This window comes from Haplochromis burtoni, unplaced genomic scaffold (genome assembly GCF_018398535.1).
Source record: "Haplochromis burtoni strain Fernald_Lab_line unplaced genomic scaffold, NCSU_Asbu1 Contig_97, whole genome shotgun sequence".
In the NCBI taxonomy this organism is placed as follows: Eukaryota; Metazoa; Chordata; class Actinopteri; order Cichliformes; family Cichlidae; genus Haplochromis; species Haplochromis burtoni.
In genome coordinates this window covers 1,140,300-1,163,373 of record NW_024582458.1, presented here as the reverse complement: position 1 = coordinate 1,163,373, position 23,074 = coordinate 1,140,300, and the positions used below count along the sequence as shown (strand labels likewise).

General features: G+C 40.6%; 1 protein-coding gene and 1 long non-coding RNA gene across 3 annotated transcripts in view; one reads left to right on the top strand and one right to left on the bottom strand.

Annotated features, from left to right (window-relative positions):
- LOC102300736 (contactin-4) overlaps window positions 1-23,074 on the top strand; it is a 180,832-nt gene that overhangs the window by 145,708 nt on the left and 12,050 nt on the right. The window contains exons 12-15 of one of the 2 annotated variants that reach the window (XM_005933441.3): window positions 4,804-4,931; window positions 18,396-18,571; window positions 22,012-22,129; window positions 22,508-22,666. In XM_005933441.3, coding sequence (XP_005933503.1) covers window positions 4,804-4,931; window positions 18,396-18,571; window positions 22,012-22,129; window positions 22,508-22,666 — 581 coding nt within the window. Of the gene's footprint in view, window positions 1-4,803; window positions 4,932-18,395; window positions 18,572-22,008; window positions 22,130-22,507; window positions 22,667-23,074 lie in introns of both variants that reach the window. The other variant, XM_005933440.3, reaches the window with a different exon arrangement.
- On the bottom strand, window positions 444-20,828 carry LOC102300430. The gene is made up of 4 exons (XR_316509.2): window positions 20,532-20,828; window positions 18,403-18,552; window positions 975-1,086; window positions 444-895 (listed from the first exon to the last, which is right to left on the bottom strand). It is a non-coding gene; the product is annotated as an uncharacterized LOC102300430 (long non-coding RNA).

Genomic DNA, 23,074 nt, shown 5'->3' with positions numbered 1-23,074 from the left:
AATCACCGTAAGCTCGCGACGATCTCTCTCTTCCTGTGGTCTCATGGCTGAGTAATTCCACTGATAGAATCTTAACCCCTATTTTCACAAGCCGGCTTTATTTACCCTGTTAATTAAGCAGAGAGGCACGCCTCCGTCCTGCAGCCGCACCACCAATCAGCCGCAGCATCTCGGAATCACCGAGCATTCAAGAACGTTCCTGTTTGGAACTCTCGAATCAGATCTGATCTGTGATTACGCATATTGTTTGCATGTTGAATTCTGATGAGTGCGCGCCTCTTCTTCGACGGCGACTTAGCGAGTTAGCGTGTTTATGTAGAGGGCAACTTAATATGATTCCTCTGTTTGAGGCGCCCACCGTTACAAACTCGTTCCAGGCCCACACTTGGTTCAAAGCTGTTCCACTCAACACGCAATTTCCTTCCCTTTTTTTTAATTACAGATTCATTATTTGGATTGTGACAGTTTCCTCTCGACATCCAGAATTTATCAAACAGATCAAAGACAAAAATATGTCTGAATGAAACATCAAAACAAGGCTTTCAAGTGTTTGTTTTTTTATGGTAAGGAAGCTTGCAAAAAGGCAAAGTGTGCATCTGTTAACATCGTCTCAGAGAGAACGTAAGGAAATCACAAATACAAAAAACACAAAACATAAGGCTTTCAATTTGGACCGGGCTCTTCTCCTGCGATTTCCACTTCACAGCACCTCGTGATAGCTGCTCTGTGACTGATGTTATTTGTCTCTTTCATCTTGGTGGAGAGCAGGGAGGATCAACGCTGTGCAGCCCCTGTCCTCTGAGGCTTGATCTCCCCCCCAAAAAATACACACCTGTGTTTTTTGGGATTACACGAGTGCATTCGGACATCTCGCCGTGTTCAAAATAATCGCCTCCTTTTGGAGAGAATTACAGCCGTGTCCATTAAACCGTGTGAGGCAGGGATGAAAGGAGTGGCACTTGTGTTCATCTCACCTGTGAATTATTGATACCTGCCCCCCACCCCCCATCCTCTGGATTCTCCCAGGACCAGGGTGGAAAATGTCTCCTTGCATAATGGGCACATCGCGCAGACATGTTGTCTGGGCTGCAGCGGAGGAGAGAGAAGACAGGGAGCAAAACAGAAATGTGTTAATAGTGTGCCTCCATCTCTTATTCAGCACTCCTGCGCCTCGGCTGACTTCTACTGTATTTGACCTCATCTTTTCTTCCATTAGCTTCAGACTGAAATGACGAACACTTATGCAGACATCCAGTCTGCTCCTTTTCTCTGTGATGTCAGTGAAAGGAAAGTTCCTCCCCAGTCTTTACATGAATCTACAGAGAAAAGTACACGATACGGTGAATGGCCGAGAATAGTCTTGGCTCTCTCTCCTTTGGGCTTGCACCACTTGTTCACGCTCTTACAAGACGCGCCATCACATGATGGCTTTTTCGTCCCTGAGGGTAATGGGATGGGGGATATACCGCGCACCGCGCACAAACGTGGGTATTTAGTTATGTTGAGGAATTACTGTGAGTACCGTGCTGCAGGTAGACTTGATCTGGGTCAGAGCTTGTTCTAGTTAAAGCAGCATGCCTTTGCGTGTGTTTACGCTCGTGCTTAATTGATGCACACCCTTAAATTTCCTTTAAATACCACGAGTCATCACAGCAGCTCTGCTATAAACACGGGAGTGGCAATGCAATGCAATTCAATTAATGTACAGCAGTTGTTTTAATTGTGCTTACTCGGCTCTGTGTTACGGCCACTTGTAGGGCCGCAGTGCCATTTAATGGGCTGCTTTCCTCATAAATATCAGCCTGCAGGTTTGACGCCATTAACTGTGCGCCAGCCCACACTGCGATATGCCCCCGTGTAACTGATGGTCATTGTTGGCTACTCTGCATTCAGCACTTTTCTCTCAGCCTGATATAAACCCAGAAGTATCCACTCAGCAGCACCATGTGGTTTTAGAAGTAGATTCACTTACACTAACTACCTCTGCACTTTCTTTCTTATCGCATCCACCACTTGAAAAGAAAAACCCAACAAAGAGGTGGGGTGGAGGGGGAAAGATAGTGTGCCACACTGTATCAGCCACATTTCAGCTAAATGCTCCCAGTTAAACGCAAACAACCGTTCTCACATAACGGTGATGAAAGCTGATGAACTCAGACTGCGTCAGCAAATATTTGTAACAGTCAAATAGCTGTTTCGAATAGGTTTTTAAACCTGGTTGGACTGTTAATTACTGCAGTAGTAGGTATTTGGATACAGTGCTGACAGGTAGTTTTAATTGGTGCTTTATAGAGCAGCAGCTATTAAGGTTCAGAGGAACAGCCCGGCTGATTCAGATATTACATTTCAATAACTTTTACTTTCTAGCGTGATTACAAAAACAGAAAACTAATTTTAAACAGGATTTTCTGGAAATCTTAAAATTGCCATACTTTTAATTGGACTCTCTTTCAGCTGCTTTTTTCTGGCCCAGAGCCTCACTTTTTAGATTGTCTCTCATCATATCATCTTATCCACAGTGCATTTTTCAGCCAACAGGCGTCTGTTTTCAAGAAAATATGTCCATGCTTTTGTACAGTACACTACCTGCCCAGCTCTAACAGCAGCAAGATAAAGCAAAAAATGAGCTGGTGAACACGGAGGCACATTATCCACAGATATTACAGAGAGAGAGATAGCACTCAAAGACTCCTGAGTTGAATTCTCTCTGTGGGGGATAAAAGGGAAAAAAGCTTTTTAAAACTTTATGTTGGGTCAGAGTCAGTCGCATTTGACTGGAGACTCTATACATGTAGCGTTTTTATCCTGGTGACCATTAAAATTAAAGTTCATTTAAATAATTGTGCACAGTAAGTGCCCAGAGCCTTTGATTTAACAGCTGTAGACACACGTGTTTCTAAGAGTCAGATAGAGAAACACAGATAAAGGAAGATTTTGTGCACACTCATTACTTTTGGTTCCCACAAGTCAGATTTCAGTGTTATTGGGAAATAGTTCTCCAGGCTTTCTGACATTGGCTGCTTTTTCCACTTATTTTCAGTTCAGTCTTTGTACCTGATCATTTTCAGAGGAATGATATGTCAGCATGTTGTGTGCCGTTAAAATCTGAGGAAACTAGACAAGTAGTGGAGAAAATAAGAAGTGGCAGACCACCTAAAAATATCCAATGTCCTTAATAAATAGAAGAAAATCCAGCAAAGACCTGACACAGGACCTAAGTGAGGCACCTTTATTTAATCCATTTACTATCTACTCATGACTCATCAGGATTACAGTGGAACTCAATGGAACACTATTGAGCTCAACATTACTAACAGCGTGGGATTATCCTGACAGAGAAGGGACGAAAAGGCAGCGAGCATCCAAAGAAGAGTTTTGGATGTCCATCAAGAAGACTGGAGAACTATTCCTGAAGAGTCTGCTTAAACCTATTACAAGAAAGCTTGTTTGAGTTCCATACGAAACAATGACTTCTAACCTCATTAGAATTGTACAAACTCTGTTTTTGCTCGTTACACCGTATTTCTATTTTTGTTTGCATGTTTCAATAAAGTTTTACAAAGAAATGACATGTGGCTCAAGACTTTTACACATATTCACCAGGTGACCAAAAATATAACTCCAGATGTTGCTTACTCGAAAGAACGTTTTAAAAACAACCTTTGAAAGCAGCGCTCTTACTGTAATTCTGATATTGTGACGATGGTTCATAAGGACAAACTGAAAAAAGCTTTGAAGTTTACTAATCTGACATCCACTCCTCAGTTTTGCATTTCATGACCCTGAAAGATGACTCTGATTAAATGCCATGTAAATCTTCAGGGAACAATATGCTAATGTTGCATTCACAGCTTTATGAGCCTCCCCTGAAGTGGCTCGCTCACACTTCTTCATTTCTGTTTTATATGTTACTTCCTGTTTGGAAGTTAATGACTAACTGATATTTACCTGCCTTTTATCTCTGTTATACTCTTCGTCCTGATAAAACCTGCTTTTTAGCGCCTAATTGCTACACACTCTTAACCAGCTAATTGCTGCCTGATGACTTGCCTTTGAGAAAGTGGCGTCCTGTGGGTCTATCAGATTCTGTTGCCACTGAAAAGGACACCGGTTATAGCAGCTAACATTTGTTTTGTTTCTTTAATATAGAGTAAGTGGTTATTGCAGATTTAGGTGTTCGTATGGACTAGCAGAGGGTCTTCACCCTCACTGCAGGCCTCTATTCGCTTTGACTCCTTTGACTGTTTTCACAGGTGAACGGGGCAGTTTAGCTGCCACACATCATGTTCCCCTCTCACAATCAGGCTGACGCCATTATACAGTTTGCCGAATCAGCAGAGCGTTTCAGATAATTAAAATTCAGTGCGCTTTGATGAGGTGGTCCACCCTTGATTTCCCCCAACACTTTGCTTTCAAGGGCACAATTTCCATTTTTCCTCGTTATTTACAAAATGTCAACTTTTGTTAAGGCCTTTTGACCTTTTTTGAAGCACTTGTGGCTGTTGTGTAAAGGGCACGGAGCCACTATTGTCCTAGATATCTCCAAGTCATGTGTTGAATTAATCAGCCCTGAAAATACACTCCTATTTCTCATTGTTGTCATCTGCAAAGAAGCAGAACCCAATTAGAGACAGTGAGAAATTTTCTTTTCTGCGTATTCGTCACTTATCTTTTGTGCTATGTCAGCCATGCCACGTAGTTAAAATTTCACAATGCATGCACAGCAACATTTGTTCTTCTTACAAAAATCTGTTGCTTTGACAGTCACATAAATTATTTCCTTTTTTTTTTTTGTAACCACAGAATCTCCATTCTGGACAACGGTAGTCTGCGGATATGGAATGTGACCAAATCTGATGCAGGCCTCTACACGTGTGTGGCAAGAAACCAGTTTGGTGTGGCAAGCAGCACGGGAAGCATCATAGTTAAAGGTATTTCCTGTTCAGCCTTTACGATTCACCACTTTTGCTTTTGCAGGTTTTTCCATCCCATATTGGTCACCTCTGTAGTTATAGAGAGAAAGGGATTGTTCTCCAACAACACGATGCCAATAATGAGATATGTAGATAGCTGGCTGACTGCTTGAATAGTAAAAGGAAACATGAGTAGTCTTCCTGTACTCATCTTTGTGGATTATACAAGGCCATTTTGTCAGCCTGGAACCTTTGTATTTTGTGCAGTGTTTTCAGTTCTTTTATTGTTTTGGTTGATCATGTCTAAACCTCTAAATCACTCAAAACTACCTGGTTAGACTGAGGCCCGAGTCACACAGGCCTAGAGATGGTGGACAACCATTTGGTCATGAGAGGAAAATGATTGCTGGACTTTGCTGGGGCTTGATTTGAAATCAGTCATTAAAACCCCAGTTATGCACACGTAGAGAATAGTCAGTGACTCACCGGTGGCTAGTGAAAAGCGTGGTTGTTGGAGGTCGCTTGCTCCTAGTAGAGTTGGTTGCAAAGTCCAACTTTTCCGCAAACACCAACTATTTCCTAAGCTGCAGGGAAACTGTGAAAATTTTGACATAAACTGGAAATGCAGATTGTTTGCCTTCAAAAGTTGCAGCTTGTAAAATATAAAGGTAGCAGAAGTAAGTCACAACTTTTACTTTGAAGGATGACAAGTGACAAGTGCTGGCAGACAAGTCGGCATCTTTCATGCAAACTACAGGTGACGGTGGAGTCTCAAGGAGGACTCAAAGCATTTAACTTTATCTGAGGAATCTAAGTCTACCTTGTTTACACTGAGTATTGCTCAAATCTTACTGAAGCTGAATGCTGCTCTTTCACCCGCCTCCAGTGGCTCCCTGCAGCTATCAATATGGGAATGAACGTTTTATGCATCATTGCTTTAAGTTATATCCATCAAATCTAAAAACGCGTAGCTTACACTGAATCAAGATCAGATTTGTTTGCTTTCACCAAAAGCATTACTGTTTTCATAGTATGCCTGATCTGTCGCTCTACTGCTTTGTTTTTTACTTCTGCTAATTTTAAAACTGTTCATCTGCTTTATGTTTTATTTATGATCAAAGTAAACTACATTTAAGCTGATAATTTTCACAAATACCAGCAATGTTCAAAGTGGTATGCAGAGCTTTAGAACTACTCAGTTTAAAAGTAAGCCTGTTCAAGCTAATAGGCATTTTTTGCTCCCACTAAACCGTCGGAGTGCTGTGTTAGTGACTGAATTAAGTAAACAATAGAAAAACAATAAATTTTAGTTTTATAGCTTCATCAATTAAATAAAAACAGTATTATTGCAGAGTAGTCACAAAGATTTTAATTATATACTGAATGGAAATGTTGATAAGCTAATTAATACTTAATAGGCTTAATTATAAGGTACAAATATGTTTTGCTCCTCTGTACAGAAATTTTTGCCTATAAAAGCTCGCTGATGCTTTTTTGCCAGTCCCTTGTTACAGTAGGTTTCGCCACTAAAAGCTACTTGAATAGATGAAATTACGGAAAATTTATTTGATGCTTAAATTTATTTAAGCATCATTTTTCAGATTTTTGCATCCAGATCACCCAGGAATTTGACAGGTGAAGTGTTGACTGGATATATTAAAGTTGTGACAATAATAGTTATTTAACATTTTCTTGCTCTTTTAATATACTTCTTATATGGTGTTTTAAGAAATTTGCAATATCCTAAATCTTACTGAATAAGAGTCCTCCGACCCATTCTGTGGACAAACATCAATCTGTCTGCCTCACACATTCTTCAACTGCCCAAATATTATAAACCTTTTGTGTAAGATGTTTCAGACTTTCTGTAGAACAGATTCGGTTTCTGGATTCAGTTCTGGAATAGCTCTATTTGGGGTGAAAGCAGCCACCCTGGAATCATCGAATAACCAACAATCAATCACACATTGGTTTGTTTTGTGTTATTGCTCACACAAAGACTCATTTTGCTGACTGGAAACAAGAGAAACCACCTTGTTGATGAAATATTAATATTAGAAAAAGATCTAATTCACACTGAGAGAAAATGGGAATTAATTTTATACAATATGACAGCCTGTAATTTAATTTCAACTCACCAGAGACTATTTGCAGTAATGCTGATGACATCCCCTTTTTTTCATTTCATTACTGTACCTAAAAATCCCAATAAAGACAGTTGGAGGGAAAAATTTGTAACAGCTCCTCTAAACATTGACCAGTGACAACTTGGGAGTGATGGATCAACTTCTATAAGTAGCGCTTTTCACAGGCTTAAAACTCACAAACCGCTGTGCAACAATTAAAACACAATTAATATCAGTCTGTAAAGTAAGACATGACAGCGGCTTTGGTTAAACAGCATGTATCAGTGCCCCAGGAATGAAACCAGGCTGCTTCATCATGGAGACAAAGCTCTGGAATGAGAAACACATACAGCAGCTGCAGTGGACAGGAGCCCACACTGTTCCACTTACCTTTAACATTACTCCTGAGTGACAGTGCAACGCCTTTACCTATAGTAGCACCTACAGACTACCAACCTACTGCTGCTGGATACCTGTTTTATTTTCCTTAAAATAAAATAGCCACAAGTGTTTAATTTTCATTCATAAAAAATGGCCGACACAGAAAAGGGGCACGTTTTATGAAGCATCCAAGCATCCCCCAATCTCCATCTTCTGATAAGTCCCACAAAAAGCAGGTTTTTCCCCCCTCTCTCTCTGTGCTGTCATTACTAGACAGAGACACCTCAGCTGCTATGTCTGTTTGCAGAGATGTTGAAATCATTCGGCTCACTGCCTCGCTGTGCCCCCCAGTACCAGCAGAAGGATATACTGCGAGAAAAAAATAGTCTTCGTGTTGTTGGATCATCTGGGTTGGGGATTGCATTTCTGCTCCGGTGCTGTGACTTATTATACTTCATTAAAAATAAATGTGAGCTGGGTATAAAGTGCGGTGCATTCTGCGGCGGCTTTATGCTGTGCACACCGCAGCTTTTCTGTCCCATTTCCACAGGGGATAGTGTTCTCACCTCGTCAGGCTCCCGGAGGATTTGCTGACATATTCAGTGAACTATACCCTCACTGTGACCTCCTTTTCACAGGGGTTCCTGGGCTCATTTGTGCTATTGTTACATGTTCTGTTTTGACCTTCCTCGTTGAGCAGCTTCTTTTACATTTATAGAGTTATTGATTTTCAGTATATTGCCCTCGGGGAGAAAAGTTCATGCCTCATATTTCAAAAGGTTTTTCATATAAAGGTTTTCTATATAGATTTGCATGTACTCTGTAGTTCAGGAATTTTCACACAACGCATACAAGTGCAGTTCTCGCAGCTACGACTGCATTTCACACCTTCTACTCACCGCCTAAGAGAGAGTACGATTCACTGTAACCTCATATGAACATGCAGAATACATTGATCATTCGTCTGCGCTGTTATTAAATACCCGTGGGGGGGAAAGAACTACACAGGTCAAAAAAAAAAAGAAAATCTAATAAAATCGTGCCCAAATCCTTCCAATACCCTGTGTGAGAAATACTGCAGCTAAAATCATTTTTCATAAAGTCTCGAAGACAGAGCTGCTTCTTCTTTGTGTGTAGTTTATAGTTTTTGCTCAGAGGTTCAATCCATTAAATTGTCCTTCTTCTACAAGTTAGCAGTCTGTAAAATCCTTTGAAATGCAGTGTCAACAGAACAGTCTGCTACCATATCAGGGTTTTTTTCTCCAATTATCCAAGTAGTTGCCATAGAAACATGGATTAATTGACTTGCTCAGCCCCTGCAGGCTAGTGTTTGATTGAATACTTTAAAAAAAAACATTGATTAATGTCAATGAGAATAACAGCGAGAAGAAAATCCTGTTATTGTATCTATATGTTCATTCTCCTTTTTAGCCAAAAACACGTCACATAATGGAATTTTAAATAACTCTGTTGCAGCTCTGTCTTCTGTAAATCACTATCAAGGCGTGTTTCCTTTTTCTGTTGAATTATAAAAGACAGATTTCATATATTATGAATGCCTGAAAGTCAGCAACAGTCAAGGATGTGGGGAGAGCTTAGAGTGCACCTTGCCGCTGATTTATGCTGATGCCTCGCTCTGGCTCCCATTGACGACTCTGCCGCTCTACCAAATGCAGTACGCCTTGCATAATAGAAGTGAGAGAAATTAAAGGATCACGTAACCTCAGAAATTCATTGGTGACACCTGCAGCCGTTACATGAATTGCAGTTATTATTCTGTTTCTCTGGGTTTGCAATGGCTTTTGCATGACTTATCCTACTCAGGTCTTTATTTGGCTGTACGAGATATCTTGCGTCTGCGCTAGCAGGCACGCTAGCACTAGGTACAATTTAAAAAGACCAACTGAGATCAATCAAAATTGATCCTAAAAAAACCAAACAATGCCTCGATTAAGCAAATACTCCACCCACGTTGACTGCAGTTTTTCACTCATGCTTAAATTTCAATATGGCCAAACAGACTTCCAGACTTTTATGTCAAAACTGGTTAATGTTACCTATAGATAACATAGATATCAGAAAATGGACAAATTACGTAATATCTAACCACAGATGGTTTAAAACATGTGTATAGCATCCAGGTTGGGAAAATTAAACCAATGGCAAACCAGTGCCTTAAATCTGGATTCTGTGTATAGGACACCAGATCTATGGTCTGTGCATTACCATAGCAACCAGAGAGCGTTAAGGGGCAGAGAGGAGGATGCTACTCTCAATGTTGTTGCTGCTTTTCAGGAGGACGCAGCTGAAGTTACACAATTACACAGTGAATTTGCAATTATTATTATATTTACAGAATACCACAGTTTTTGTCTTGATCGTATCATTTAATTTTGTTGTATTTATCCGCAACACCTTAAACGCTGGTCCGTGAAAATATTGTCTGACGTTAAACCGGTCCGTGGCGCAAAAACGGTTGGGGACCGCTGGTCTACGGAACAACAGCTTTCCGACTTTATCTGTACAAATACTGTCCTGCTGAGTTTTTAGGGCATATTAAATGAATGTTTTAAAAGATTTAGTCATGCCAGATCTGGCTTCAAAGTGGGATTTCAGAAACCAAACGATAATGTGTCGCTAAATCCATCTTTTACACTATGTATCTATCATAGCATTTAGCTCACTAACTTAATCTTGCTTAACTTGTTTGCTAATGCTAAAGCACAGTACTGTTGATATAGCAAACAGAAAACAGGCCTCTCTTATGGCAATGCCCTCGGGAGCAAGCATAACCATTGCATCCTTTGGATTTTTGCAGAAAATATGTCCTCACAGAGAAATTATGCTTTAGGCTGTGAGAGCCAATGAGAGAGTTGTGGCATGTTATTTTATTTATTTCATTAAAATTTATTCAGACATTTCCATAAAGTGTTTTTTGGGGGGTTGTTTTTCAAACATTTAATGATGATTAATGTATTTGTCTCTTGCAAATGTTAATTTCTGGGATATTTTAAGTGCAACTATAAAACCTGATTAAAAAGTACAGCATTGCTGTACCATCCTGCACCAGTTCCACTCTCTCTTTCCCATTTATCAGACACTGTGAAATGAAAATGGTAGAGAACACCCCCACCCACCCCCAGCCAATCAGTGGGAGTAAGAAGGGGGGCAGTGGAACCTGCTGCTCTCCCTGTAGGTTCAGGTTGATGGCCTATATGTGGTTTTCCAATCAGGCTGCAAAGAAACACAACCATGTCTGTCTTCTCAGCATAAACAGGCACCGCTGTAATCCACTCATTATTCTTGTGAAAAGGAATATCGGTTTTATTTGACACCCTCACACACTCGCTTCCTTCCCATCATAATATGTTAAAGCTGTTTTCTGTGGCTGATGTACAAATGTTCCTGTATATGAACGTGTGCCTTTCTGTCACAAGTGATATTGTTTGCAAAATGGGATGGGGTAATTTACATGCACTACTTCATTGAGGATTGGAAACCTGTTTAGCGGGGAGAAATTTGTGTTGTGGGATCAGCCCTTATGGGAGATGACAGTAGTTTATTCAAATTGACTTTGGTGATATGAATACTGAAAAATACCTGTCAAACAGCATTCTGTATCTCCCGCTGTGAATAAGCCACCTAGCACACAGCAGAGGAGCAGTCACAACAGATGAGCCCTGTTAATGTCCCCATTATTCCAACACTGGGGGGATATTAGCAGATTAATTGCACTTGATTATAGACGTGCTCTCGGAATTTTGATTACACTGGAGATGAGCCGTTGCAATTAGGGTTGCCGCCGATCATTACGGATGGTCAGTGAACTCAAAACTTCAGAGATCCTACAGTGTTCACGTCAGTTTGGCTCTCTCAAGCAATTCATCTTTTCGGCGCTGTGACCCACTGTAGCAGCCATTTGTTTTGGAGACATTTCAAAAGTAGACGAGGAATATTCTGTCATTGTGGGCGACATCTAGAGAGATCTTTTTCGTAGATAGGTAGTTTCCCTCTGTCTGCACCACAAGGTGCACATGCGTGGATCTTAAAGACTTAAAGAAAGATGAAACTAAAGATGTTCACCGCGAGATGAATTATCAATTTGGTGATCCTGTAACACACGGGTGGGCAACTCCAGGCCTTGAGGGCCGGTGTCCTGCAGGTTTTAGAGCTTACCCTGGGTCAACACCCCTGAATCAAATGATTAGTTCATTACCAGTGTTCGGGAGAACTTCAAGATATGTTGCAGAGGTAATTTAGCCATTTGAATCAGCTGTGTTGGATCAAGGACACATCTAAAACCTGCAGAACACCGGCACTCGAGGCCTGGAGTTGCCCACCCCTGCTGTAACATTTTGTCAGCTCCTTAACCAGGACGAAAATCTCATTGTATTCACTCATGAAGAGTCACCTAGAAAGATCACAACATGATTGAAAATAAGCATACTATACTACGAGTATGTTACGTCGTCTATCCATTTTGCACCACTTATCTGGTTCACAGCAGCAGTCTGAGCAAAGAAGTCCAGACTTCCCTTACCCTGGCCAGGGGGACACCAAGTTGTTCCCAAGCCAGCTGAGTCCTGGGTCTGGCCTCAGGACCTCCTCCCAGTAGAACATGCCTGAAATATCTCACCGAGCAGATATCTGAACCACCTCAATTTGGTTTTGTGGATGAATGATGTGGATGAGCGATCCAAGTAGCTCTCAAATGACCATTCTCCTCACCCTGCCTCTAAGGGAGAACTCAGTCACACTTCATAGCTCTTTAACCTTGCTTGTAAAATTGCATGTTTGCACAATTTCCAACTAGTGCTAGATTGGTACAGTAAATGGATTGGTACAAGCACTTTCATGCAAAAACTTTGATTTTTTTTTTTCAATCACCCACCTTAATCTGGCTCTCAGTGCACTTGCACTACCAGAACAGTCATCATGTTAACATTGTCTGGATGAACATCTAAGCATACTTTGTTAGCTGCTGAAGACTCCACGACAGAAGACAAATAATCTTTCATTTTACACCCTAGACTTAAATGTGGTTACCAGTTCTCTGCTGAATTCCTACAGTTGCTTTTCCAAGCGAGCCATGTCATCCAAGTTGGATGGCAGCAACGATGTGAAATAAATGCGACGTGTGATTCCTGACAGCCATATAGAAAAATAATGAGCTGCCATCTGTCAGTAATCACCAGCAGGTTGCTACAGATGTGCCACCACACAGCATACAGTACCGAGAGGATCTTGTATCTATCTGTTGAGCAATGGAGACAAGGTTTTCCTTGCCATTCAAGTTTGTCCTTGAGGAACCTTTGATAGGTCCTTCAGAAAATAAGTGGAGCACAAAAAAACTGCATCGGAGGATTTTCTGGCGTGCTGATGAATCTGTTGATTTGAAAAGGAAGAGGAGGTAAAATTGCGAGTGAAATGATTGCTTTTTAAAACGGTAACCACATTTTTTTGTTCTTAAACGACCTGCTAGGAAACTCTGAGGATTCGCCAAGGTGATGCACGATGCTACGCTGATTCACTTTGAAAAACCTTAGCCTGACATGCTTCGTCACAGATTAGATCCTTTGTGAAGACGTCTTTTCTTACCTGCCAGTGAAAGAAAACATTTCCTTTTCAGGTTTGTGTTTGTCTTGAACCCTGACGAGTCCGGATCTTCTGCGTGGGTCTCAGTTTAAAGATGATTATAAATTTGTTTTCCAAATACTCTAAATCATGCGGCCTGTGTCTCGTCCCTGTGCTCCACTATTCAAGCTCGCATTGCTCACCTTTAGAGGAAACTTACTGAGTATATATATATATATATGTGTGCACTGAGGGAGACTGCACACTTCACATTACGGCTTTAGATCATTAAAGACAGAGGATTCTCCACAGCAGGAAGGGAAATGTGTGGGCATTATTCATAATGTTGGAAGGAAGACTGGTGAAACTGGCCTTGTGAGGCATGTCAGTGTGCCTCAGAAAGGAGCTCAGGGTCATTTGGTAACTGTAAGATAGCTCTGTTTTCTGGTCAACCATATGTTATTGTTATACAGCTTCTCTGAGTGTTCCCACTGTGTGCCGGTGGTCTGTATATCATTTGTTTGGCTTCATTAGCTGCCTGTGCGTCCTAGGCTTCCTTCAGCTGCTTTGCCTTAGAATAGAATGCCATGCTGATTGCTGTTGGTGTTTTTATTTTGCAAATCAACTCCAAAATTGCATCTGATATTTTCTTCTCTGTTTCTTTTATCATTACCATCTGTTGTGAATCTTGTGCCCTTTATATACACAGAAATTCACATTAACTACTTATATTCAGATTCCAGCCAGAAACTCATAGACATTTAGAAATAAATACATAGTTGCTGCTGGTGGCGATTTATCAAAAAATGATGTAGGTGGTTGGCAACCTTGCTTTCATAGAGGAAGAAAACCAGAATACAAGCAGTTGGTAACCAGCTGACTCGAGTCTCCTACTCAGAGAGACATGTCGCAAAGTAGTTTGACTCATTGACACAGACGAACTCAGACGGGTTAACAATCTGTCTGCGTTTATAAATTAGACAGTAGTTATTTGCAGACCTCTCTGAGAGTGCAGTCTATCCCCAATCACCTTGCAATGTTAATATATTTTTTCTTATCAATCACTTTTCTACTCTGTCAGAGCACTGAAAGCGCTTTACACAACCTGCGTCATTGCCCTTGCTTCACGCCACAAGCACTTTCTATGTAAGTGCTTTCTATCTAACGTTCACACTCCGATGAATGCATCAGAGAGCAACTTGGGGTTAGTATCACGCCCGAGGATGTTTACCACGAACCACCAGCCTTTCACCTGAGCTACAGCCAGGTGAAAGAGCAGAGGTTTAGAGTGTTGCATAACCAACTGGTCACCACAACTACTTGCAATTAGTTTCTGACAACAAGAAAATTTAATACAACCACTAATTAGTTTTTCTTAAAGGTCTGGTGTAAGTGAGCCATTAAAAAAGCACACAGTTAGATCATGTTTTACTCGTTAATTAGTTCCGTTCTATGACCAAAACATTGAATTTCTCATGTGGTATATCATTCCAGATCAAGTCATGAATGCAAACAATGGAGGATGTTCTTTTAGAAAACATGGTATCAGATTTGACACCCAAGTCATTTCAAGTTGATTCAATATACTAATTATATAGTAAGTAACAATATAGTGTTAAATACACAAATTTGTCCGGGAAGAATTACCAAAGCAGCTATTTTTTTGGACATGGATATTCAAGGCTCTTCACCTCCTGCACAGGTAATTCAGCAGTGAGCAAGAGATGTGTTTAATTTTTAAAACAGATTTTTGGAGGAAAGCATGAATCGCAGTGTTGACTTGGAGGTTTCAGAAGCCCGTGGTGCTAGTTTTAATAGTTTAAACAAGGTGTTTGCAAAAACAACAAAAAAGAACTTACATAGTAGTACAAGTTAAAAAAAGTATGATTTTGTCAAACCTGATTGCATTTAGTAAAGTCGGGGTTGCTCATGTCTAAATGCTTTGAATTATTTGAATTATTAACTGTGCAACAGCTCATATTACATGTATCACATGTAAAATATGTTCAGATGCTTGAATGTAAGTTTTACGTTGGTATGACATGTTTATTATATAAGACATGGTTTGCATGGTAATATGTAGTTAAACAATGATGTAGATAACTGAATGAGCCAAAGTGGCACTTTGCAGCATGGTGGGGAGAGAGTGCAGTGGTTTTAATAGGTTTGGTTAAGTGGTGAGATGACGTTGACAGACAGATGTTTGAGCTGTGCTAGAAAACCTGTGATCATACGTCAGTATCTTAGCTGCTCCTTGGATGAGCTAGGTCAGCTGAGCACTGATCAGGTGTTGTAGTACATCTGCTCATTTGACCCTGTTTGATTACACTGGTTAACAATGTTTCAGACATCCTCAGCTTCATCACATAATATGTGCTATTTCTGTTTTATTTTGAAATCCAGATGTGACAATTAAAATAGCTGAGTAACATTTCCAAGATGGTTCATTTCTTTATATTTTGCTGCTATTGTACATTGATTTGAAGAGTTTGAATCATAAATTGTAAGTTTACTTTATGGTCACTTCACACTATAATATTTCACCTTTAATATTATGTAAGAATTAAAAACATCAGAAAAAAGGTCTATATAGCCCAGACTTGAGTGAAACAAAATTTTACAACTAATAGCAGATTTATTTCACCTCAAACACCGAAAAACTGTCTAACAGCTTATTGTGAAAGAAGAAGAAGAATTACAGATTTCCTGCTACTACAAAGGTCATGTCGAGCGTCTGAGTACAATGGATGCGGGACACGACCATGGAGATAAGATTTGGAATTTGACATTTCATACTTGGCACATTTCTATGAATCTGACCTGATGAAAAGCAGATTAATAGTTTAGATAGTGACCATCTAATACTATAGTTTCCCCCCATTCTGCCCATTTTCGCCAAATCTTAAAGGTTAAAATGTATTTAAGTGATTTCTGGCTTCAATTAAAATTTTGGGTCTTAGATCTGACCAAGTAGATTATCATGAAAACTAGAATCAATCAGCAATTTTAAGCAACAATTTCAGTTTCAGTGACTAAAATTTAATTAGTTAATGGAACTTTTACAGTCTTGCACTGCTACCAGGGCACTTGGACATCTGAGACGTTCAAAAACAGAGACAAGAAACCTTTTCAGAGACAACCTGCCTTTTCACATAACAGCTTTCCAGTCTCTCTGTCATTTAAAAACACTGTTAAAAATCAACTCTTCTCACTGACTTTCAGGTCTACCTCAGCAAGTTATCCTGGCTTTTTATCATGCGAGCAGTCTTATTCAGTCTATTACTGTGTTATGTGATTACATTTTTACTGAATTTGTTATTTTACTGGTTGTTAAGTATGAGTTCTGTTTGCATTGCCTGTACAACAGATTCTTTTTAATCATAACTTGACTTGGGACCTACAGTAACATTGCTGTAAGCAAGTCCTATCAGACTCTGCTTGATTATTTATACAGAGTATACAAAACAAGTGAAGGAGGGCCTTCACCTGTCGGATTTTTCTCCCACAATCACTGTTAGAAAACCGTCATAGCGTCAGTATTTAATGGCTTGCTTTCATAAGCTCACTTTAATTTACATTTTTGATTAAACTGAGGCCGTGGGTTTCTTCAGCCGAGGATGGGCGACAGAGTTAGACGTGGTCTCTTGTCCACAGAGCCCGAGGTTTTTCTTCTTACTGATGCTGACTGTTCCTTAAGGTGGATATTTCAAATGATGGCCTGTGGCCTGAAAAAGTTCCCAGGTCCCTCCCAGCCTGTCTCAGCACATGGGCTCGCTCTCTGTCTTGTCTCGGACTGACCCTGCTAAGTGAGCGTTACTGTCCTCCCCGTTTACAGTGGCAGTTGGTAACAAGGCATTATACAAGATAGAAATCAATCAAATTATGCTCAAGAGTCCAGTGTGTGGTTGTGTAACCAACCTTGGTTGTCCGTATAATCTGTCACAAATCATGACAGAGGAGGGTAATAAGGCAGCATACCCCCCCATCATTGTCACTGTGAAACCCCCGGAGGCAGTAAGACACCAGGCAGCACACAACCACACGACACAAGGAGAGGAGATGACAACAGAACACACCAGTCCTGCTGTAGAAATAAGGAAGAGAAAAATTGTTTATTCCGTGTTACAGGTAACACGAACAGAGTGAGTTCTCTTGACTGTGGATCTCTGTGGGTATTTCCTCTGTAGATCCTTCCCAAGCCTTTTTTCCCCCACCACACATTTCCTTCTTTCTCCTCACATGATTTGGAGTAACCATCTCTCCAAGAACACCACTGCAAAATACACCTGACACTTTTTTTCAGAGAAATGCGTTTCTTAAGCTTTATATTTTTTAGCTTTTCTGTTCCTTCCTGCACTTGTTCTACAAGGTGTAGCCAGCCTGCAGAAGCAGACCGAGCACACACAGAGACTTGAATACCTCCTGTGTGTTATTATGGGGGTTTTTTTCTTTACTGCACCGCCATCGTTCACCATTTAGCCCCTGCAATAGAGGACTGGGCTTCTCAGACACACTTTCATTGTGTATATGACAAAACCCAGCAGCTGATAGCATTCTGGCCTGAAATCAGAAAACGACTAGATAAATCACATTGGGAGCGTGCGGTCGCATCTGTGTGTGTGTGTGTGTGTGTGTGTGTGTGTGTGTGTGTGTGTGTGTGTGTGTGTGTGTGTGTGAGACAGAGAGGGGGAGCCAATACAATGAAGGTATCGAATTCACTGTGGATGAAGACTGCACTGCCGGCACTTTCTACATGAATCTATGCCTGTCCAGGGATCATTTGCCATGGTTAATTTAGTCCATGTGCTCAGAGTGGCTATTTCAACCAAGTAATCACAGCACCCCCAAGAGGGAGACAGGTGCTGCACACTCTGAGTATAAAGGCTCTCCCTCCCTCACGTCCTTCCACCTTCCCCCTCCATCGCTAACATACGAGTGCAGATAAGGGACGCTCGTCTTATTCCCATGTGCAGCCACTGTAATGCACTGCAGGAGAGAAAAGAGAGCACTGACGACTGGAAGAAGTCCTGTTTGCTGTTTTCCTAGCAGTTCGATTTGGGAATTGCAGCCGGGTCGAGGGGAGTTCCAGTCTGCAGGCTGAGATGACAGTGACACATGGAGGCTTCGCGGGCTGCAGGAGAGACACGTCTCCTCCGAGTCCCCACAGAGACAAGCTCAGGCCGAAACTAATACCAGTTATTGTAGCTGTGCACCCTAGTTTGCTATGTGCTCCGTCCCGTATATCCTTCTATTAACTCAGTCTGACATATCCATAAGGATGATGGAAGGGCTCTGCTTTTTGCAAAGCCATTTCCTGTGCTGAATTATAATGCCTGGAAAGAGTAGAGGCGTGCAGCGTGCTTGATCAGACGTGCGTGAATATGAATGTGTGTTTTTTCAGAGCCTACCGTCATCACCACGCTGGCCTCCACACTGGACGTTACCGTCGGGGAGAGCGTGGTCCTGCCCTGCCAAGTGAGCCACGACCCGTCTCTGGAACTCAAGTTCACCTGGTTCTTCAACGAGCAGCTCATCCACTTCGGGAGCCACGGTGGATTCTTTGAAAAAGTGGGAGGCGTAAGTCAATATTTCATCATTCATGGTTTCTGACAGGCCGCGAGACTAACAGGCCTCTGGTTTTAAAACAAGCTGTCATGTTATGAGAGGTGTGCAGACAGGATGCCTTCATGCATCAGTCCGAGAAGCCTTTTTGCTATGAGCGCTTATATAGTATTTGGACATTTTATCCCCAAGAAAACAAAATATGCCTAAAAACAACAAAACTTGAAATGGGGGTACATTAAATGTGCATTTCTATCCCAGTAGCTATTATCGAAAAACATTTACCCCCTAGAATTAAATAAGGCGGTAACTATGTGTATGTGTTTGAGGATTTTAGCCACACTTTATTTTCTTTTTAAAGTATATTTTTCAGCCAAATGAAAAGAGAAATCAGGTAAAATCTTAGTTTTACTCTCTAATTCTATCTAATTTCTTATCTGCTTGAGCAGTAAGGGCAAATCACAAGGCTAACACATAAAGACAGACAATCAAACACTCTCACATCCATACCTACGCCCAATTTAGATTCACAGATTAACCTAAAATATATGTCTTTGGACAGACACAGAGAGAACATGAAAAGAAGGCTTCCCGGCTCTGTGGTTTTAACCTTCCCTTGGTTTCGTTCTCCCTGTGCTGATGACTTTCTTTGGTTTTCTGCTTCATCTGTTACAGATGGGAGACAGATAAAGCTTTGAGTGGCCAGTGAGGCTAGAAAAGTGCTATTCTATGCCACTGACAAGTGTATGATTTAATAATAACGTTATATCAGATTCCCTCATTATGGTACCAAATTATCGGTAGCAAAACAGCGTACTCAAAAGGTGCAATGTGGTGCTTTATATGATATTAATACAATATAATTTATATATATATATATATATATATATATATATATATATATATATATATATATATATATATATATATATATCTCATTTCTGCTGTTTGTTACAATTTGTTGTGTCTCCTGCTGTTTTTCCATCAAAAGATTTTATTCTAGATATAAAATACATTATTACATAACAGCAGTTTACTCACCACCTGTTTCAAAACAGAGTTTAATATTTCCTTATCCACCACAGGGATGATAATTAGTGATCATATGTCTAGATTTATGTTATTTTCTTGTTTTTTTTTAAAACATATTACATTTTTAACATCTGAGACTCATATTAAAGTAAACACTGCTAGAGCCGGACTGTGGATTTTTTTCATACCTCACTAATTATCAATATTTGATGACTGAAAAATCCAACATATCATCGGATTGGTTTTTTTTTTCAGACACTAAACATGAACAAATTTCTCTTTCATTTTTTATGTGTTGCTATTTATGAGTCCTTGCTAAGATAATACGACAATGCAGTTTGAAAATAATCTTGTTTTGTGGTCACATGTTTGTGGCATTTCAACTTGGTGTTGGCCAAACTATTCAGCATCAATGCTCCTAAAATGATTGAAGGGTGTTTCTCCCAAGTCTGCTATTATATTGTTTAAATACCAATAAATTGGCAAATAGCTAATATCGGCCTCTAAACACACCAACGGTGTAGGCTTTATCCCTGGAGCACAAGCTGACGTTATCCCCCATTGTCTTCCCCCCAAAAAACGATCACGATATGATGGCAATAACCGCAGCGTAAATGGCCAGATACTGATGTTTCCACATGCAGTCAGACCCCCTAATTTTAGTTTTATATTTGTATTAATGCAACAAAAAATTGAATGAAAATAGAGTACCAGATAGATGTCAGTTAATTACATCTATCAGCAATATAAACACAGAAGACTAAAGGTTCATCCACACAGGAAGTGATTCATGCAGCACCCTCTAGCTGATAGTTAGTTGCTAGCAGACATCCCAGGTTTATCTTTGTAACTGTTGAATGTATTGTCATTAAACAGCACATTTCACTTTCATTGGTAGTCGAGTTGAACAAAGTTTTGTGTTCCCAGCAGTTATTTCACTCACTGTAGCTTTAAGACTCTGTATGTCATCGGCTTTCTGTTATATCTGGTCGCCAAGTAGCTTCCTGTGTGGACAGTTGCTAAAAAATTGCTCTTTTGGTGAGACAACAAAGTAACCTAACAACAAGTGAGAACAGAAATAGAACTTGTCCACAAATAGTTCCGGATGACATCCAAACTGGAGTGTTCAGCTGTGTTTGTGCCCACCTCGCCAAAACACTGTTGTGTGTAATTTCAGGAATGCTAATATTTGCTAATGTGCTAGCATGCTAACAGCCAATGGCATAGCTTAGCTGTAGGGTTTCTCCCACGAGAGCATCATTTCAAATTCTGTTTATTGTCACACTCCAGCTTTGATAACATATATTCCACATAAGATGAGGCGCATAATGTATAATTAAAACTCAAACCTTGTTGAGCTTCGTGGAGGAATCCTCACTTTATTAGCACCACTGCTACATAAAAGACATTGATTTATTGCCCAACCCCCTTCAGAGATTTCATTGTATAAAAGGTCCAGATGTGACTCTGAAGATTAATTGGTACATCAATATTATACTTCTTCTCTTAGCGGGGTCATAATAAATTCAGCCGCAGTGCAGAGGGAATGTTTGTATCAAGTGTATAATTTATGGGCAGAAAAAATTTGCTGCCTGTGGTTTATTTTAAAAAGAAATTTACATACATGCAACCAGTCTCAGTGAGCTCCTGTATACTTTATAAAGTCCGCAGCTTATACCTCAGCATGCCATGCACTGTTTCGAGTTGGAGGGGTTTTTTCTCTTTTAGCTAAAAAATGCAAGGCTCCTTTAAAAACTGCAGGCAATACAGAGGGAAAAAAATCCAATGCAGAGGCGTTTTTTTTCTTTCTGTTTTCTTTATGATTTAGGTGTTTCTAGGATCATGATTTACAGTCTCCCCTCCTTAATAAATTGCTGTTCGTCTACACTTATATTGATTAAGCTACAAGCCACTCCATAGAATTCTTACTGCCACTGTGCCACATATTTCCGCCATGTCCAATTTATCACAGAACCTGCTCAGCTCTGCCTGGGTAAAATGATAATGTAGGAGAGGGAATTGCAATTAGAGATGGAATGAAAGGCTCTCTTAAAGAACTAACTATTAGACTAGCCATTAGGCTGCGCCGTATAACTGAAGCGGCTCCATACCGCAATTCAAATCAAGCCATTAGAGCAAGTTCATTTCTGTAATCACAGGGATAAAACAAATGCACGGTGCACACATGGTATAGAGAGGTATTTCTTTGTGCTTCTTTAGAATATAGATGGAAAGTGGGAGTGTGGAAATATGAATTCCTTTTTGAAGATATGAGAATAAGCTTTCTGTTTGGTTTCGTTTGTTCCCGCTTGGCTACAGAAAAAGTGAGCGTTGAATTGGAATCACAATAGCAGGTTGCTTACGAAACTCCTTTGCTTGTTTGTGTGTTTGTGGGTGATTGTGCATGTGTTGAATGACAGCAGCATTCGGCGGGAGACATTATGATTCGGAACGTACAGCTGAGGCATGCCGGGAAGTACACGTGCGCCGTGCAAACCAAGGTGGACAGCATTTCCGTGGCTGTTGACTTGGTCATCAGAGGTGAGTCACCATAATAACTGTGATTTAAATAATTCACGATCTACCTGAAGAAGACTGGCTTTGTCAGTGATGCATGTTTACTGTGACTGGTTGCACTTCACTGACGAAGGAATAAAGGGAGAGAAAATTTAGGCGAGTGGAAATTTCTCTCTGGAAGGTTTAAAGGAAATTTACTGTCTAATTAGACCCAATAGCTCCCAAAGGTTTCACACTGAACTGACGTCGCTGCAGTAGCCTCAGGTGCTAAAACCACCGCCACACTCTCTACCATCTTTCCATCTTTTCCTGATTTACATTCCCTCCCTCCCCTACCTTCTTCCTCCATCTGTCTCTCTATCATTCTGTTCTCTTTCCTGCCTTGGCTATGCCATCTATCAGGTCCCCCAGGGCCCCCCACCAGCATCCATGTAGAAGGAATCACTGATACCACAGCCTCTCTGTCCTGGAGGCCCGGTCCTGATAATCACAGTCCAATTACGGCATACACCATCCAAGCCAGGACACCATTTTCCCTCGGGTGGCAAGCTGTCACCACAGGTAAGCTCTCTCCAACCAGCTGTGGCCTCCTCCAGTCACCTGGAGGGGGCCACTCTTCATCATGCCTCGGCTGTGAAAATATTGAAGATGTAATTTTTACCCCAGCATCAATTGTAGTGGGACCATTGACTCCCATTTTATCGCTCTCTTGGGAATCCTGAAACATGGATCTCGTCCCGATGATGAAGCTTGTTTGCCACAGCCGTAATTTGATAGTGCAGTTAAGTAATGGGATCGGTGTAATCTTTGCCCACATCCTTTATGGCACCCTTAACATTTACACATGATTGGCGTAATATGCTTTTATCTCGTTCTATTGATATTTTTGTGAATTAGGACACTTTTATCAAAGATGGTTTTACTGGCTGCATTGATTTGCCAAGCAAGGGTCATAGATTTGTAACAGAA